Raw genomic sequence first — 19,961 nt, forward strand, 5'->3', positions numbered from 1 at the left:
TTAACCCAGAAGAATTCTTTTATTTAAAAACCGCTGGTACGTGAATTTCCTCCTTCCCTCGCCCAGGCCAGAGAACCATCCCTGATGGGACCTGCACAGCCTCCACGGGGGTAGCCCAGCTGGTGGGCGGTTAGGATGGGTGGCAGCAGACACCTAGCCCAGCGCCTGGCTCTGTGTCACAAGCAGTGGGGAGGAGGGATGGGGAGAGGTGAGGGCAGGGTAAGTGCAAGGCCAGAGACCCCAGGGGATGGCGAGGAAGGCAGGCCCATGTCCACTCTCTGGTTCATGCTGCCCCCTGTCAGCTGCTGCCACCGCTGCCATCTCCCTTCACATTCTAACTACTCAGCCCATGTCTGGTCCCTGTCCCGTGGACCCCTGAGGCCTGAAAGCCCCGCTGCCAGGGAGTCAGAATTCCGGCACCTCTCCTTGGGAATATCTTTGATGTAGGGCTGTGTGGAACATCCAGATGGGGTCTCCCACCTCATGATCTGTCACTGAAATTACCTAGGACCCAACTCTGGAAGCTGTAGCCCAACTAAGATTATGGCAACGTTTTCCTTGCTCTGTAGGAAGGTCTGCGGGGAGTGGGTCAAATTTAACAGCCCCTCATGTCTCATGCAGGTGAGGGTCCTTGGCTCCCCCAACAGGCTTCCTACATCCCTTCTGCTAGGGCCGCAAGGGGCAGAACGGTGCCAGGGTACAAAGCCCCTTCAAGGCTTTTGATCCGGCGGCGCTCACTGGGGTTGGTCAGATCAGCCATGTGCCTTCAGAGGAGTGTGGTGGCAGGTCACACACTCCTGTGAAAGTGAGATCCTTGGAGGGAGGGGCTTGTGGCCCAGCACACTTCCGCGCCCCCAACAGGGAGGCCTGTCCCTTTGACACTCCAGCCAAGTAGGTCTCCAAGGTCTTGAGCAGCCGTCTGGGGCTCTTCTTGGCCAACACCTCCAAGTCTGGAACAGAGAGGATGGGGGAGCAGGAGGCTTGTGGGGGCTGTGGAATGCACAACCCAGAGGCTCTGGAGAGGAGGGTGAAGGAGTCGTCTAAGATGGAGAGCTCACCAGAGAGGGAGACCTAGGAACCAGATTCGGCCACAGGGACCACACGCTCTACCCTGTCCAGGACAGTCTCAACTTCGAATAGCCAGTCCAATTGTTGGGCCCAGCTTTTGATTCAGAAAATATAGTCACCCGACGTACAGGGCCAGAAAGGGAGGAGAGTGGCGGCAGAGGAAGCAGAGCGACAGGCTCCCGAGGGTGGGACTGGAGGCCTGGCGAAGCTGGAACTTGAGAAGCCATGAATGGGGGGTGGGGGGAAAGGAGGGCACCCAAAACCAGTCTAGCAGCCACCCTGGGGTCCCTGAACCCGGGGACCTAGGCCTCCCCGGAAGAGCGAGCCAGCACACCTCTGAGGACAAAGCCCGAGTCAGAGATGGTCTTGTGCTGCGTCCTCCAGACGTGCGCGAGGCGGAGGAAAGCGGCGGCGTAGAAGCTGTTCACCACCGGGATCACCTTCTGCTGCCGGTTACACTCCCTGCGGGACGAGGGAGGTCACCTGCTCAGCAGTGGACAGAGGCTGACACCTGGGGGCCCTCCCGCCCCGTCCCCAAGGGGAGCCCTTCCCCAAGCAGCCCTCACATCTGAGGTCAGGGCTGGGGAGGAGAGATGGGCTGCGAGGCTGGTGCACGGGGATCTGCCAGGTACCCCGGAACCAGCAGGTGAGGAAGCGAGCTGGGAGGATGAGGCAGGGGGGTCGGGGGGTGGGAGGGACCCAGGCTCTGCTGGCCGGGGAGGGCAGGGTGAGCAGCGTGGGGACTCACCTGGAGAGACATTCCTCCCTTAAGGCCTGGATGGTGATGCGGGTGATGTTCACGGACATCAAACAGAAGGGGAATTGCTGGAATGGAGGGGGTACCGGGTCAGTGGCAATCCAGGCTCTCACCTTCTGTGCTTCCCGTCACCCACAACCCAACCTGGCCTGCGGGAGACAACAATCACAGCCAGAGGCAAGCAGCTGGTATTACTGATGCTTACATTTAATTTTCACAATAATCTTCCCATTTTACAGAGGAGGAAACTGAGGGTCAGTGACCTTAAATAACCTTCCTAAGGTGTTGGAACCAAGATTCCTACTGAGGTCGGTTCACTCAGAAGCTGGTGCACAAACCCCTGTGCTAGTGCTCCAGCCTCTTCAACATCCGATCCATCAGCTCTCCTTGGCCTTCACCAGGCCTGCCCCGTGCGCTGCCTGTGGACCACATCACCCCCTGGGGTTGGATGGACACAAGAGGAGTGAGGCTCAGTTATCTAACCAATTCTATAGGTTCTTAAAATTTCTTCTCCCCTTCTCTGGGCTTCTGGTTATTTGTTCATAAGCTTTTCACCCAAAAGCAGACAGAGAAGGTACAAGTAGGTAAAAAGTCAGCCTTGACTTAGGGCGCACCCCATCTCTTAGTAACACAGAGGCCTGAGAACGGGCTGTGCAGGTCCCATTCCCGAGCGGGGCAGACTGGGTCCAGCAGGGCTGCTTTACCAGGAAGGGCCTCCAAATTCCCTATAGCGTCCACCTGAATGCTTTCTTTTTGGAGGGGCCAGTTCCTTCCTATTCTTTAACAACAAAAACCCAAGCAAATGAAAAGAGGCTTTCCCCAGGGGATTTGCAAATACTGCATGTTAGTTTCCACTGTTGAACCCACACAAGGACATCGGCTGAGAGGGACACATAGACCAGTGCGTTCCTTAGCTCAGAACAAGAGCCAAAGTCTATTTATCCCATCTGCTTCCCTTGAGAAGAAAAATCCGTTACATTGTGATGTAGAACTGTGCTGTCCAGTACTGTAGCAACTAGCCACGTGTAGCTATTTAAATTTTAATTAATTGAAAATTAAGTAAAATTATAAATTCAACTCCTTAGTCATACTAGCCGTATTTCAAGTGCTCAATAGCCACTCTTGCTTAGGAGCTGCTACATTGGACAGTGCAGATAGAGAATATTTCCTTCATTGCAAAAAGTTCTAGTGGCCAGCACTGAACTGTAGAAGGTCTTCTGGCTCCACAAGGATTTTTCTCAGGGCCTTCCATGACACCTGGATTCCAGATCTTGGCCTGGCCACCTGCCAGCTGTGTATCCTTAGGAAGGCCACCCAAACTCTGTGAGACTCGGCTCTCCCGTCTCTCAAAACCACCTAGAGGGGTGGGATAGGGAGGGTGGGAGGGAGACGCAAGAGGGAGGAGATATGGGGATATATGTATATGTATAGCTGATTCACTTTGTTATAAAGCAGAAACTAACACACCATTGTAAAGCAATTATACTCCAATAAAGATGTTAAAAAAAAAAAAGAGTGAACACAGCAGGCCTGAGATTGCCATCCTTAGAAAGGCCTGCTTATAAGGCTGGCATCTGGGAACTTGGATTTTGAGAGGGTTCCCACCATTCCCTCAGGCTGACTACTGTACCCAAACTGTGCAAACCGTACGGTTTATGCTGAACACCTGCCTTCGCTCTGATTCTGGAATTTTGGTACGTGCTAGACAGATGGTGCCTGCGTGACCAGCCCCCAGTAAAAACCTCGGATACTGAATCTCTGACGAGCCCCCTGGTTGGCAACATTCCACCTGTTACGCAATTCGATGCTGGAGGAATTAAGTGCGTCCTGTGTGACTCTACTGGGAGAGGACTCCTGGAAGCCCGCACCTGGTTTCCTATGGATGTTGTCCATGCACTTCTTCCCTTTGCTGATTTTGCTTTTGCTGCAGTAAATCACAGCTGAGAGTACAACTATACACCAAATCCTGGGAGTCCTCCCAGTGGTCCTGGGGACCCCGACACAAGGGCCATGCTGAGTGGAGTCAATTCGCTAATCCTTACAAAAACTCCCCAGGGTAGCTTTTATTATCCACAGTCTACATTTTCTATTATCCCACAACCTACCTCACAGAGCTGCTCTAAGAAGTAATTCAGATCACATGTGCAAAATGCTAAGTGCAGCACTGGCCTGAGGAGGTGCTAACAAACGTTCATAATTATTATCTGCGCCTCAGTGGGTAGCTGAGGTCAGCAGCAATGCATCTCTACCTTCGGGTATTGCCTATTTAATTATCATAATATTTGTATAATATCATCCCTTCCCTTGATTTCTTTCAGTCTAAAAATAAATATGGGGACAAGAACATGGTAGCAACATAATTAACAGAGGATCTGAACTTAGTGTTCATTCATTCTCAGGAATATTTTTATAAAAGCCTACTTACTAAAAAGCAGTGAAAAACTGGAATTCAGATAGAAATATCTCCTTTCCTTTAGCAGTTCCCTTGGACCTGAAAAGTGTGGCTTTGAGCTAAAATACCACACTGAGGCTGTGTTTAGGGAACTGACTAAAAAGACAGCAGAGGAAATCAGACGTGGACACTTCTGAGCTTCCATTTAAAATTTCATTTCTCTTCACGCCTCACAGTTGGGATTGAACACCTTTGAACACTGAAGCAAGAAAACCAGATTGTCTTTTGCGGCTGCTGCCGACATGGCCCCATTCCTGGAGGTTCCAATTCAGTAGTTCTGGGGAAAGGAGGGGCCTGGGCACCTGCATCCCCCCAGGTGACTCTGAGGCGGGCTGCTGGCTGAGAACCCCGCTGTAAGGAGCCCACTCCTGGGCGAGCTGTCAGGTGATGGCGGTCCTCGCCCCAGCTTCACCACTTACTAGCTGCCCAGTTTCGTATATGCCCAGGAGTGAGATTGCTGGGTCATATGGTAATTCTATTTTTAGTTTTTTAAGGAACCTCCATACTGTTCTCCATAGTGGCTGTATCAGTTTACATTCCCAACAACAGTGCAAGAGGGTTCCCTTTTCTCCACACCCTCTCCAGCATTTGTTGTTTGTAGATTTTCTGATGACGCCCATTCTAACTGGTGTGAGGTGATACCTCATTGTAGTTTTGATTTGCATTTCTCTAATAATTGGTGATGTTGAGCAGCTTTTCATGTGCCTCTTGGCCATCTGTATGTCTTCTTTGGAGAAATGTCTATTTAGGTCTTCTGCCCATTTTTGGATTGGGTTGTTTTTTTAATACTGAGCTGCATGAGCTCTTTATATATTTTGGAGATTAATCCTTTGTCCATTGATTCGTTTGCAAATATTTTCTCCCATTCTGAAGGTTGTCTTTTCATCTTGTCTGTAGTTTCCTTTGCTTGGCAAAAGCTGTTAAGTTTCATTAGGTCCCATTTGTTTACTTTTGTTTTTATTTCCATTACTCTAGGAGGTGGATCAAAAAAGATCTTGCTGTGATTTATGTCACAGAGTGTTCTTCCTATGTCTTCCTCTAAGAGTTTTATAGTGTCCAGTCTTACATTTAGGTCTCTAATCCATTTTGAGTTTATTTTTGTGTATGGTGTTAGGGTGTGTTCTAATTTCTTTCTTTTACATGTAGCTGTCCAGTTTTCCCAGCACCACTTACTGAAGAGATTGTCTTTTCTCCATTGTATATCCTTGCCTCCTTTGTCATAGATTAGTTGACCATAGGTGTGTGGGTTTATCTCTGGGCTTTCTATCCTGTTCCATTGATCTGTATTTCTGTTTTTGTGCCAGTACCATATTGTCTTGATTACTGTAGCTTTGTAGTAGAGTCTGAAGTCAGGGAGTCTGATTCCTCCAGCTCCGTTTTTTTCCCTCAAGACTGCTTTGGCTATTTGGGGTCTTCTGTGCCTCCATATAAATTTTAAGATTTTTTGTTCTAGCTCTGTAAAAAATGCCATTGGTAATTTGATAGGGATTGCATTGAATCTGTAGATTGCTTTGGGTAGTACAGTCATTTTCACAATATTGATTCTTCCAATCCAAGAACATGGTATATCTCTCCATCTGTTTGTATCATCTTTAATTTCTTTCATCAGTGTCTTATAGTTTTTTGCATACAGGTCTTTTGTCTCCCTAGGTAGGTTTATTCCTAGGTATTTTATTCTTTTCGTTGCAATGGTAAATGGGAGTGTTTTCTTAATTTCTCTTTCAGATTTTTCATCATTAGTGTATAGGAATGCAAGAGATTTCTGTGCATTAATTTTGCATCCTGCAACTTTACCAAATTCATTGATTAGCTCTAGTAGTTTTCTGGTGGCATCTTTAGGATTCTCTACTTATAGTATCATGTCATCTGCAAACAGTGACAGTTTTACTTCTTCTTTTCCAATCTGTATTCCTTTTATTTCTTTTTCTTCTCTGATTGCCGTGGCTAGGACTTCCAAAACTATGTTCAATAATAGTGGCGAGAGTGGACATCCTTGTCTTGTTCCTGATCTTAGAGGAAATGCTTTCAGTTTTTCACTATTGAGAATGATGTTTGCTGTGGGTTTGTCGTATATGGCCTTTATTATGTTGAGGTAGGTTCCCTGTATGCCCACTTTCTGGAGAGCTTTTATCATAAATGGGTGTTGAATTTTGTCAAAAGCTTTTTCTGCATCTATTGGGATGATCATATGGTTTTTCTTCTTCAATTTGTTAATATGGTGTATCACATTGATTGATTTGCGTATACTGAAGAATCCTTGCATCCCTGGGATAAATCCCACTTGATCATGGTGTATGATCCTTTTAATGTGTGGTTGGATTCTGTTTGCTAGTATTTTGTTGAGGATCTTTTCGTCTATATTCATCAGTGATATTGGCCTGTAATATCTTCACGTTCCTTTGCCGGGAAATGAAGATTTACGAGGATCACCTCTGCCCTACCTTTTCGCAGGCTTGTCATGTTGATGGAATGAAATAACAGACGGAAACTGCAAGGAAAGCTATACAAATTGTTGTCTGTGAGTAACTGCTGCTGTGAGGGGCTTCCCTGCCTGCCAGCAATCAGCCAGACGGGGCCTGCATCTCGGCGTCTGGACTGCAGCACTCCTCCTCCTCGGGACAGCGTGGACCATGCACTTCCACGGAGTCCTGGGTTCCCCCAGCATCTGTAGTTTCTGGCCAATTCCCCTTTAGTAGGATGTACCACAGGTACCTGAGACCTCAGCTCTCTCCTCAGGAAAGAGACAGGACTGGCTGCCGGCAGGTCTGAGTCCCCCAGCTGTTACTCTGGTCTCCTACATGCCTCATGGAAAACTGCATTTTCAAGATTCATAAGGGCTTGAGGTGAAGTTTTCCTTTAAACCTTGGAGTTACTTAAAAGTTCAAGGAATCATAAAGCCAGAAGGGACCTTAGAATCATTTAGGCCAAATCTCTTATTTCATAAAACAGCGAAGTGAGGCCCAGAGAGGCTACGTGACTTGCCTCAAATCATAGCTAAGTAATGATACTGCAGATGGAACTAGGATCTAGCTTCCTGACACCTACACCAGCCCTCTTATTTTATTATTTCAAGCTGCTATTCCTTCTTATTGCCTGACATGCATGTTGTGGAGTAAATATAAATCCACAATGAATTCCACAAAGGCCAGCAGGTGAAGGGATGAGGAACAGGTTGGTCAAAGTGGTCAGGCTGGTCCGTACCCAGATCAAGTACCCAGGGCATCCTCTCTCATCTTGCTCTTCCCTCTGCCTGGGACGTTCCTCCCTCAGATATCCAATGACCTACCCCCTCACCTCAGTCAAGCCTGTCCTTGAAAACGAATGAGGGATGCTGAATTGGCGCTAACCCTCTACCCTGGCTTCCATATTTCTGCAGGAAGGTCTTACAAGAGAGCCTTCAAAAACCACAAGAAGGGGGGCTTACCTGGTGGCGCAGTGGTTGAGAATCTGCCTGCTAATGCAGGGGATACGGGTTCGAGCCCTGGTCTGGGAGGATCCCGCGTGCCGCGGAGCGGCTGGGCCCGTGAGCCACAATTGCTGGGCCTGCGCGTCTGGAGCCTGTGCTCCGCGGCGGGAGAGGCCGCGGTGGTGGGAGGCCCGCGCGCCGCGATGAAGGGTGGCCCCCGCTTGCCGCGGCTAGGGAAGGCCCTCGCACAGAGACGAAGACTCAACACAGCCTAAATAAATAAATAAATAAATATTAAAAAAAAAAAAAAAAAACCACAAGAAGGGAAGCACTGAGGTCAGAGATGATTTCTAGGAAATACTCATTAGCTGGGGGACCTTGGGCAAGCCATTTCCTCTCTCTGGGTCTTCACTGTCTGTACAGCAAGGGGCTGGCCCAGTGACTGCTAAGATATGCCTCAACCTCTGGGCCTCCTATAACAAAGCAGCGTTGCTACAAGAGACCGCATTGTTTCAAAAGCTAACTGGTCCGGTTCTCAAACTTGACCCAGACATTAGCTCCCCGCATCATGAAGAGAACAGAATACGCCCACATTCTCAACTCACGGGTCCTGATATACCTCAAGACCAGATCCTCACAAAGTCCCCTCTTGCCTCCTCCAGTGTCTCCTGGAAGAGATGGGCGTACGTGAAACCATCAGGTTTAATGGGTACTTTTCCTCAAAGATAACACAGATATGCAGTGAACGAAATGAAAAACTGCCCAGGTGGCAGGAACTGTGTGACTATTTGTTTTGTAGTCAAGAAGTTTTAGATTCAAAATGGCTCTATCTTACCTTACAATGGCTGTGTGTACATGTGTGGATGTATGTGTTGCGTGTGTGTGTGCAGGCGCAAGCGCAGATATGATTTTGAAAACACAAGATGTATTTATGTATGCATGTATTATCCATAAGATGTATATAAAATGTATTTTTGCTCACAGCAATCAAAAGTTACTTTGATAACTAACACTCCTTGAATGACTAATGTGCTTAGCACTTTACACAGTTTTTCTCCAACTCGGAATAAGTCTACGGAGTTGGGATTATTTTCTCATGTTACAAAGGAAGAAGCTGAGGTTCTGAGAATTAACTAATATGACCAACAACACAGTTACTGGAACAGTCTGTTTTTGCAGTGCAGGCTGGCCTGACTCCAGCTCTAAGACACAATGATCTGAAGAAAATGCTGCAGGTCTGACCTTCAGCCGCTCATTCTCAGCTCCTCTCCCTCAGGCAGCATCACACCCCCTTCCTGTTCTCTGTGAACTGCTGCTGGGGCCTGGGCAGGTCTGCTCACCACTGGAGACCATTCCTTTCTGAGTCAGGAGGGAACCAGTGACACATATATATTTTCCAAGCTCTGGCCACTGAGAGGGCCTAGAAGCGGTGAGATCTTAATACCAGTGAGAACAACCAGCACTCAGATCTTGGTTTCCAAATATCAGTCTCCAACTAAAGAACAAGAGCTCTTTGGAGAAGTGGTTGATCTCAGGGCTGGGAATCATTCAGGGAAAATACAAGAGCCTAGAGCATCTTTAGGATCCAGAAAGTAGAAAAGTGCTCAAAAAAGGACAGGGCATGCTGAAAGGGCACAGGTACCACCTGAAAGAGCTCTTAAAATGGTCGACATGGGAAAAATTTTAGCAACAAAATAAATAATAAAAGTGTTGGGTTATATCCCATAGAATAAAATAAATATCTGAGTCCATGCGGATATAAAAAGTACCTGAATCAATAAATAGCAAAGACAATTCATTCTTACAGAAGAATTCCAATTAATAAATTTAAAAATTAATAAATGTAGGAGGAATGAGGGAAACAAAATCACTATTAGAACCAAGTTTGAGGAAAAACAGGATATTTGTATAGCTTCCAAGTATCTTCCTCCAAGACAGTGATTAATTACAAAGGGAAACACAGTAACTTTACACCGTAGAAACCTGGCTGATACCGCCTTAACCATGTGCCCAAGGTTAACTTCACCAGGAATAAGACATGTTGACATGGGTACTCCTGACATAAGGTACGTCACTTCTGTAGTTGTCAAAAATGCATAACCTGGGGCTTCCCTGGTGGCACGGTGGTTAAGAATCCGCCTGCAGGGGACACGGGTTCGAGTCCTGGTCCGGGAAGATCCCACATGCCACGGAGCAACTAAGCCTGTGCACCACAGCTACTGAGCCTGCGCTCTAGAGCCCGCGAGCCACAACTACTGAGCCCGTGTGTCACAACTACTGAAGCCCGTGTGCCTAGAGCCCGTGCTCCGCAACAAGAGAAGCCACTGCAGTGAGAAGCCCGCGCACCGCAAGGAAGAGTAGCCCTCGCTCGCTGCTACTAGAGGAAGCCCGCGCGCAGCAATGAAGACCCAACGCAGCCAAAAATAAATAAATAAATAAATTTATGAAACAAACAAACAAACAAATGCATAACCTCAGTCTAAAATTTATGTGGCAGATGGAACCACCCCCAGCCTCGCTCTTTCTTTTCCATTTCAGTTGGTGGTCACTCTGTCTTTCCAGCTGCTCAGGCTAAAAATCACCATTAATGCCTCTTTTTCTTACACCTGTACCCAAACCATCCGAAAAATATGCTGGCTCTATTCTCTACAGCCCATACACTCAAGATTCTATATCCAGAATCTGATCACTTCACAACGCCTCCTCTGAAAATACCCTGGTCCAGATCACCATCATCTCTAACTTGATTACAAAAGCCCTCACCAGAGACTACCCTCAACCCAACGGCTGGTAGGATCCATTTAAGAAGGTAGGTTGGATCGTGTCACTCCAGGCTGTTCAAAACCCTCATCTGACTCAGAGTAGAAGCAAACATCCTCATCATAGCCTACCGGGCCCGACACCGTCTGCTCCCTGTTACCCCGTCACCTCCTTCCTACCGCCCTCCCTGCTCCTCTGCTCCAGCTGGCCTCCCTGCCGTTCCTGCACATGCCACACATACACCTCCTTTGGGACCTTTGCTCTAGCCGCCCCCTGTGTGGAATGCTCTTCCTCCAAATACAAGCTTGGCTAACATCCTCACCTCCTTCAAGGCTTGGTTTAAGTCTCACCCTCTCATGACAGCTACCCTAATACCCCATAAAACTGTAATCCTCCCACATTCTCCTAACCTTGCCTACTTAGCACTTACCACCTTTAACATACTCTATAATTTATTTATGTATTAGGCTTCCTGTCTTGTCCTCTCTGCTAGAAGGATCTTTGTCTGTTTTGCTCACTGATGTTTCCCAAGCACCAGGAACAATAAGTAGCACAGGGAATGCTAAATAAATACCTGTTTAGTACATGAATGAATTCCAGGCCCCATGAATCTGGGACAGATGAATGGCAGGAAACAGGTCAAGTGTGTTTTCTAAAATGGAGGGACTACCACTTTTTACTACAGGGGAAAACCATCAAACCAACCCTGGAGAGCAGGCCTGGAAAGAACCTGAGGGCTACAGGAGCCACTTCTGGCCTTTCAGCAAGTCCACGTGTCACCTGACACTTGGAGGCAAACCTTCTTCTCTGGGCAAATAAAGGCTGACCCCCCTCCTCCAGGGCCAGGAGAACCTGCCAATACTGGGAGGGCAGTGAGCTGAGACACTGGTACCACAGTTGTGTCTAGTGCTTTTGTACATTACCTCATTTAATTTTCCCAACTATCCAGCTGACGTTTCCATGATTTCCTCTTTATGGATGAGAAAACCAAGGCTCTGAAGAGTTGAGGCACTTGCTTGAGACACACACTAATGAGTGGTGGAGCTCAGATTCCAGCCAGGTCAGGGTGACAGGGATGCCCAGGCCTGGTTTGCCTCAGCTGTCCTGAGGGCCCTCAGCAATTGGAGATCTACCTGCAAAGCTGTCATGGTTACTAAGGAGAGCCCTGTGCCCAGGTCCTAGCCCCTACAGCCCTCTCTGCTGGCTTCCCACCAAAGCCCCACCTGGATATGGTGACGAGACAGGCGGAAAATCTCCTGGGCCATCAGCAAGGTCTTTGAGTCCATCACCAGGTACAGGAGATGCAGGAGGGCAAGGAAGCCTGCTCCTCTCAAGTCTGTGGCTGGATTTGTTCCTAAAACAAAAACCAAGAGAAAATTCAGGGTGCTTAATGAAATCCCTGCTCTGTGAGATTCAATGACTTGGTTACCTTAATCACTGTCCAAGTGGAGAGCCTAGACTTCCCCTGCCTGACTGTAACAAGGTGCCCCTCAGCTCTGCAAAGGCAGTCAAAGAAGCGGGGAGCTGGGACTTTTATCCTTCTCTAGTGTTAAGGAGCCCACCACACCCTCTGTGACATCAGTGGAGGCTACATGGGAACAGCAATGAGACACCCCTGCCCCACCCAGCCAGTGGTATTAGTGGAGGTCAAGTGGGATACCTGGATTTCTATCCCCACCTGGCAGTAATGAGGTGACATCACCCTTCCCCCACTGCCCAGTGTCAGAGGAGGCCTGCTAAAATAGAAGATTTAAAGATGATCAACACTGTCATTACATAATACCCACAATATCTAGGACACGATAAAAAATCACTCATTACACCAAGAACTAGGAAAATCTCAATTTGAATGAGAAAAGACAATCAACAGATAGCAACACTGAGATCACACATATGTTGGAATTACCTGATAAGCAATTTATAGCAGCTGTCCTAGGCAGAATAACGGCACCTCCAGAGATATCCACGTCCTAATCCCCAGAACCTACAAGTACGTTCTGTTGCACAGCAAGGGGGAATCAAGATTGCAGTTAGAATGAAGGTTGCTAATCAGGATAGATCGCAGTTAGAATGAAGCTTGCTAATCAGGATAGGGAGATTATCCTGGATTATCTGGCTGGGCCCAATGTAGTTAGAAGAATCCTTAAAAGTGAGAGAGAGAGGTAGAAGCACAGAGTCAGAAAAAGAGATGTGAGGACAGAATCAGCTCAGAGAGATGCTGTGTTCCTGGCTCTGAAGGAGGAGGAACGTGGGCAGACTCTAGAAGGTGGAAAAGGCACAGAAATAGATTTTCTCCTAGAGCCTCCAAAAAGGAATGCAGCCCTGCTGCCACCTTGATCTTGCCCCAGTGAGACTGTGTCAGACTTCTGAACTACAGAACTAGAAGATAATAAATCTGTGTTGATTTAAGCCACTAAATTTGTGGTAATTTTCTGCAGCAACAATAGAAAACTACTATAGCAGCTATCATAAAAATGCCTTTGATAAGCAAATACAAACATTTGAAAAAAATGAAAAAATATAAAGTCTCAGTAAAGAAATATCAGATATAAAGAACCAAACAGAAACTTCAGGACTGAAAAATATAATACCTAATATTAAAAACTCACTGGATGGGCTCAACAGCAGAATAGAGACCAAAGAGGAAAGAACCAGTGAACTTGAAGATGGAACAATATAAATTGCACATCTGAACAATAGAGAGAAAAAACAGAACAAAATAAACAGAGTCTTGGAGACCTCTGAGCTATACAGAGATACCCCTAAAATGAACAGAGCCTCTGGGACCTGTGGAACAGTAACAGAAGATCTAGCATCTGTGTCATCAGAGTTGTACAAGGGAGGAAAAAGAGCAGGGCTGAAAAAAGTACTCAAAGTAATAACGGCTGAAAATTTACCAAATTTGGCCAAAGACATAAACCTACAGATTCAAGAAGCTGAGCAAACCCTTAATAAGATAAGCCCAAAGAAATCCCCACTAAGACATATCATAGTCAAACTCCTGCAAACAAAAGGAAAAAAACAAACAAAAAAGCTCTTGAAAGCGGAGAGAGAAACAACTTCTTATCTAACAAGGAGAAATAATTCAAGTGACAGCAGATTTCTCATCAGAAACCATGGAGGCCAAAAGGAAGTAGCACATTTATTTTCAAGTGCTGAAAGAAGAGACCTGTCAACCTGGAATTCTACATTCAGAGAAATTATCCTTCAGGAGTGAAGGGGAAATCAAGACATTCTCAGATGAAGGAAAGCTAAAGAATTTATTGCCAGCAGACCTACTTTAGAAAATGACTAAAGGAAGTTCCTGAAACAGAAAGGAAGTGATAAAAGAAGGAATCTTAGAATATCAGAATGGAGGAAAGAACAATGGAGACAGTAAATATATGGGTAAATACAACAGACCTTGCTTCTCCTCTTGAGTTATTTAAATTTATGGTTGAAACAAAAATCATAACACTGATGTGATTCTCAATGTACACAGAGGGAATATTTAGGACAATTATATTATAGATGAAGGAAGGTAAAGGGACTTAAACACATTGTCAGTACCAACAGAGCACCAATTAATTATGAGTATATAAAGTTTCCTTTTTAAACTAAGATATTTTCCTATTCTATACAAATGTAACTTGATATGATTTTGAAAAAACAGTACAGTCCCAAAACAGGTGAAATCATTTTGTTTCACTCAAAAAAATGAAATAATATAAAAAAAAATTTTCATTGATAGTAAAAGAAAAGAATAAAAAGAAAACACTGGATTCTAAATCCTATCACTCCCATGCTTTCTATCTCAGAGTAAATATTTTACACTGGCCTGCAAGACCCCGAGTGAACTATTCTCCTTCTCCACTTCAGCCACATTCCTTGTTATTTCTCAGAAAGAGTTACACACATTTCACCTCAGGGCCTTTGCATTTGCTGTACCCTCTTCCTGAAATGCTCTGCCCCAGATATCCTGTCTCATGGTGCTGGCATGACAGGAAGAGGACTGTCTGGGTTCTCTATTCCTGGAATAAGGAGTCAGGGAGAAGATGAATCATTTCTCTCTCTTACCCTGAAAGCCCAGATCTTCCCAGTGGTCTCCATGGAGGGCACAGTCAAACTTGGAGCCGGTCAGCTTCTTATAGATGGTCTGGAGGACTCGGCCATGCATTGGGTCTTGGCTATCCAGGCCACCTGCCCCAAAACACATGCATGCTCTGTTGGATTGGCCCTCAGGGGAGGACTGAGTGCTTCCCAGAGAACGGTACAGCCAAGACAGACCTGCCGGTGCTCCAGACACTCTGCTCTCCCCCCAACATGGTAAATGCAATAGCCTTGGCTTAGTCTCAGCAACCGGGTAGGCAAACTGTGCTCTCTGTCTAACCACTCACGCAGCGCCTGCCTTGTGGCAGCACCCGTGCACTCACACTGAGCGATGGTCAGGACCAAGTCCCTTTCTTCACGGAGGCCCTGGTGGAGCTTCGGAGGCCCGAAGAGGCAGTGCCGGAGGGCAGCAAGCCCGGTCCTTCGGATCGTTGGCTGGATTCTTTTCTGCAGGCAATAGGCAGAGTGTTGTGTTGTGTTCATTTCCTTTAATGAACTTACCATCAGGCTCAGTACAGGACTGGTCTTGCAGAAAGGAGTGGTTCTCCCAACTAACTGGCTGGCCTCTGGGCCAGGGAAATGGGGCAGAAGCTGTGAAGCAACTGCGAATCTCTGGAGACAGGCTCTTCCAGCTCGTAGGCTCTTTTTAAGTAGAGAGAGATGTCCCCAAGCACAGGCCTTATCAACCGGTTGTCTACATTTGGTCCTCTGGGCTTTTCCAAAAATAGCTATGTCACTGACTACCAAGGAAGCTAGAGGTGGCTGGCTATGGGGGCTGGCATCTCACAGATGCCAGGCCAAGTTTCCCAGCAGGGTTGATCTACCCTTTGTATGTCTGTCTCTGTCTCTTTCTGTAAAGGACATAAATATAAAGTCTAACAGCCCTCTCAACTTCTAAGATAAGACAGTCAGTGGGGAGGACTTCTCTGGCAGTCCAGTGGTTAAGACTGCACACTTGCAATGCAAGGGGCGTTGGTTCAGTCCCTGGTCGGGGAACTAAGATCCCACATGCCATGTGGCACAGCCAAACAAACAAACAAACAGTCAGTGGGCACTTTTTTGGAGCAGGATACCCCTGAGGGGAGCTGGTGCCGTCTGTCCACACCACAGCAGCAGTGCCTAAACCAGCTCCTGCTGACTTCTCCTCGTTCACAGCCATTGCCGCAGGGCTTAGGATACTCTGATTTCGGCAGCCTCTGGATCTCTGGGTCCTACAAACCAATCTGATTCCTATCTTTTTAGCCTCTCTCCTTGAGCCAGGCTTTAGGTTGAAGATCTGAAATCACAGTTCTCTAAACTTACTACTGGTCACTCAAGATTCCCCAGAAAGCTTGTCAGCTTTTACTCTCCTTAATATTCTTTCTTTTTCCAACCCCACATATTTTTTTTTTTTTTTTTTTTTTTTAGCATTTATTTTATTTTTTTTATAGCTACTTTATTTATTTATTTATTTATTTTTTGGCTGTGTTGGGTCTTCGGTTCGTGCGAGGGCTTTCTCCAGTTACGGCAAGTGGGGGCCACTCTTCATCGCGGTGCGGGGACCGCTCTTCATCGCAGTGCGCGGGCCTTTCACTATCGCGGCCCCTCCCTTTGCGGGGCACAGGCTCCAGACGCGCAGGCTCAGTAGTTGTGGCTCACGGGCCCAGCTGCTCCGTGGCATGTGGGATCTTCCCAGACCAGGGCTCGAACCCGTGTCCCCTGCATTAGCAGGCAGATTCTCAACCACTGTGCCACCAGGGAAGCCCAACCCCACATATTTTTTAAATTCCCAAATAACTTCTTGTTCCTCTAGGGGATGGAAGATTTTCCTACGGTGGCAGTGAATTACTCAGCTCTCTGGACAGGCTGCCCTGCTTCCCCAAGGAGCTCCCTAGCATCTGACTGCAGACCTCCCCATCCCTAGGAGGGGAGAGTGGGAGCAGCTCCACGGGCCCCTATAAGGCAGGGCCACTAGAGCTCCGGGGGCACAGTCCCTGAAAGGCTGCCGGGGCCCACGACATGTGGGTCCTTGGCCACTTGTGATCCTGTGTCCCGAGATTTCTTAGTTGAGACAGAGCCCTCACCTGGAAGTTTCCATCTTGCTTGCCCAGTGCCCTATCCTGGTGGGGAAGAAGCCTGGCTCCTGGGAAGAAAGTGCTTTGCTTGAGACCCCCAAACCTCCCTACTGTCATACCTTGAAGGAAGAGAGGTCCACGGTCTGGAAATGCTGGAGGGCCTCACTGAAAGAGATTAGCTGCCCAGGCTGGTCTGAGCTGGCCCGGCTCCCTGCGGCAAAAGGGAAGACACTCTGGCACTTGTAACAGTAGTCATTCTATCAGCAGACATTTACTGAGGGCCGCTGGCTGTCACCTCTAAGGCCAGCGCTGACTTTCAGCTGTAAACGTCAGACACCTACAGTCACAACCAACCCTCTGTCAAGGGGGTGGCGTTATCTGCTGGGCTGACTCCCTTTCGGACCCGGCTGTGCAGAGGCTGAGTAGGCTAAGCCCTGAAGTGAGTGGGGATAGATCTGCAGGGGTCCCTCATGTCCACTCATCTGTGAGCCGGGGCAAGTCACTGCCCGGAGGAGGTACCCACGTAGGAGCATGCTACAGGTTTGTTTAGGGGCCTTTCCTATCTTCTACTCTGCCCCTTCTCACGCCCTGGATACGAATGAGCCCCTATCCAGCCTTCGTCACAGGGTACTGACTCATCAGTCCGCGATACAGGTGATGGCCGATACAGTCCACTCTAACATCTCTTCAGGAGCTCAAGTGGGGCTCAGGCTAGATTTGGGTCCCAGTTCTCCCCTCCCACAGCTCCATCCAAACCTCCTGAAAGGCACGAGAGACAGTTTTTGACGCAGCCCTCAGAGGCTTCCAGCAGATGGCTCCAGCGCCCATTTCCAGGGACTTCCTTGTAGAGTGAACAACCTGCTCGACCGGACACAGGGGTCCTGGCTGCCTGCCTCCATCCTCTGCCTGACCTCATCACCCTGCAGAAGATGACCCTGACCAAGGTCCTCCCTGTCTTCTCTCACGGCCGGCGGCCCTCTCCCCACGGCATTCATCCCCATTCCCTCCCGAGGTCGATGGCATCACCTCTGAATTGGGAAAAGAGATTTTATCCTACGTCACGTATTGAAAACAGTAAGACCCAGGAATTCTGTATCCTAATCCCAGAGGCACAGAACATGAGCCGCACGGGTGGATCGTGTGTTTAGCAGCAGCGGGCTGTGAGGAGGCGGCGCCATCCCTGCGGTTACCTGTCTCTGGCTGGATACTGTCCACAGCTTCCCATTCTTCTTGGGCTCGGAGCACCTCTGTATTCATAACTGCAGTAGTGAGAAAAGGAGACCCGCTGAGATCTAGGTGTGTCCGGATTGCCGTCGTAGCCCCCGGCCTCACCTGCCTGCCTTGGGCCCTGTCGCTGCCCTCTGATATGCCAGAGTGAGCTTCCAAAAAGGCAGATCTGACGTCAGCCTGCTGCCCAGAACCCTCCAGGGATTCTCCATTATTCTCAAGATGAAACCCCAACTCTTCACAGTCGGGAGCCTTGTTACCTCTCTGGCTCTGTCCTAGGGCATCCAGAAGTACCTGAAGTCTCTCAACACCCCCCTTGGGTGCCTTTGCACACCCCGCTCTCCCACCTTCAGTTCCAGCCCCTTCTGGTGCAGTTCCATCTCATCCTTCAGCCAATTCCGGTATCACCCTCACCTGGGTGCCTTCTTTAGCCTCTGTAATCCGTGTTAGGAGCTGCTCCATGAGAGACCCCGACACCCCACGCTTATCACCATGTTGTAACTGTCTTGCGCACTGCACTGGGAGCCACAGGAAGGTAGGGTTCTCAGCGCCTGACACATGACAGGCGCACAATGAATGTTTTTGTTGTTGTTGTTTTTTGTTCGTTTGTTTTGTTTTTGGCCGCACTTTGCAGCATGCAGGATCTTAGTTCCCCGACCAGGGATCAAACCCGTGCCCCCTGCAGTGGAAGTGCAGAGTCCTAATCACTAGACTGCCAGGGAATTCCCCACAATGAATGTGTGATGAAAGAATGAAAGCACAACAAAAGCGGGGGAAACAGAAGAAAAAAGCAGCAGGACAGGCGCTCTATAACCACCACACAGCCCTCTTCTCCACACCACAGCTGCCACTCTCTGGCCCAAATTGCTGGCAGCATGGCCCATCACTGGCTTTTCCCATTTGCTACAGAGGACACTGGCAAACAGTGGGGAGGATGGAGAGACCTCCGTCTGACACCCAAACTCATGAGCCTTCTAGCCTGGGTGGTGAAAGCAGGTTAGGACAGCTCCCCTCTGCCTCGCAATCCGGGCTGAGGACATCACGTGTCGGTGAACTCTTTTGGAAGTATACTTGCAAATGAAAGAAAAAGCTACCAAAAACTCAAAACACTAAAGGATAATGAGGACAAGGAGGCTGCTGGGGCGCTGGAGGGGACAGTTGCGAAAGCACAGTGTAGAGCCAAATAGCTCGTGAACTTTTCATCTCTGTCCCTCACGAGCTGTACTTCTTTGGGCAGGTTACTTAACCATTTGTAATCACTCTTCCAACTATTGTGAGGATGACGTAACTCTTCAGATTCTAGGGGAGTATGTGGCCCAAAGGCCACCTGCTCAATAAACAGCAGCTAGTATCACTGACGCAGTTGTGGGCTCGGGTCTGGCAGGGATGTGGACGGTGGGAGCAGATGAGATGGGTCCGGGGTCCTGAACCCTGGACCTCTAGGACATTCAATCTTGCCAGCCCCACCCCGGGGTAGCAGACTACATTAGGGCTTCCAAACTAGATAACTTCAACAGAATACAGAACACTCAACCTGGGACAGTGAAGAAAATAAAACTTACTTCCAGCATGCTGGACCCGTGGGAGATGAAAAAGAGGGTCAAAGTGGCGAAACAAGAAGAGCGGAACAGCAGCCATGGATGCTCATCACGACGCTGAGAAGAAGCTCCCCACCCTTCACCCCTCATCCACAGCCAGCTTCACTGACTTGTCACCCTTCAGATCATTATAAGCAACTCGATCAATCTTTCACCCCACACACCTTCACCTACAAACGAGCTGATGAAAGGTTGTGAGCCAGGAGCACAAACCTCACAGGCAAAGGTGTGGGAGCTTACTGTGACAGCAAGGTAGTCAAGAGAAAGTCCAAGGTCTCAAGCAGCAACACAACCTGGTGCCCAAACTGGAGACCAACATCCAACCCATGTAAGAGCATCTCTCTCCTTTCCTGGTTCCTTTAGGACTCCCACCTCTGAAGATGATCCTGACATAAATACTATTTTTCCCCTACACTGACAGAAGAACGAGGAGCCAAAACACAAATCTCCAGGATAACAAACCCAGCTCACGTTAGTACGGCTCTTTATCGTTTTTCCTTTTGTTGATTGCCTCCTTTATTTAGGCCCTCTTCTACTTATTCACATAGTA

At 48.1% G+C, this 19,961-nt stretch overlaps 1 protein-coding gene across 5 annotated transcripts in view; it reads right to left on the bottom strand.

Moving 5' to 3' along the window:
• The window catches only part of ELMOD3 (ELMO domain containing 3), a 28,599-nt gene continuing 8,638 nt past the window's right edge, over positions 1–19,961 (bottom strand). For 4 of the 5 annotated variants that reach the window (XM_036872788.1, XM_036872787.1, XM_036872785.1 and 1 more), the window contains 8 exons: positions 17,777–17,845; positions 16,706–16,797; positions 14,856–14,979; positions 14,500–14,622; positions 11,667–11,797; positions 1,817–1,893; positions 1,403–1,530; positions 1–950 (listed from right to left, as the gene is read on the bottom strand). In XM_036872788.1, the coding sequence (XP_036728683.1) occupies positions 748–950; positions 1,403–1,530; positions 1,817–1,893; positions 11,667–11,797; positions 14,500–14,622; positions 14,856–14,979; positions 16,706–16,797; positions 17,777–17,845 (947 nt within the window). In that variant the 3' untranslated portion in view covers positions 1–747. Of the gene's footprint in view, positions 951–1,402; positions 1,531–1,816; positions 1,894–11,666; positions 11,798–14,499; positions 14,623–14,855; positions 14,980–16,705; positions 16,798–17,776; positions 17,846–18,227; positions 18,365–19,961 lie in introns of all 5 variants that reach the window. The other variant, XM_036872789.1, reaches the window with a different exon arrangement.

Source organism: Balaenoptera musculus, chromosome 13 (genome assembly GCF_009873245.2).
Source record: "Balaenoptera musculus isolate JJ_BM4_2016_0621 chromosome 13, mBalMus1.pri.v3, whole genome shotgun sequence".
Classification (NCBI taxonomy): Eukaryota; Metazoa; Chordata; class Mammalia; order Artiodactyla; family Balaenopteridae; genus Balaenoptera; species Balaenoptera musculus.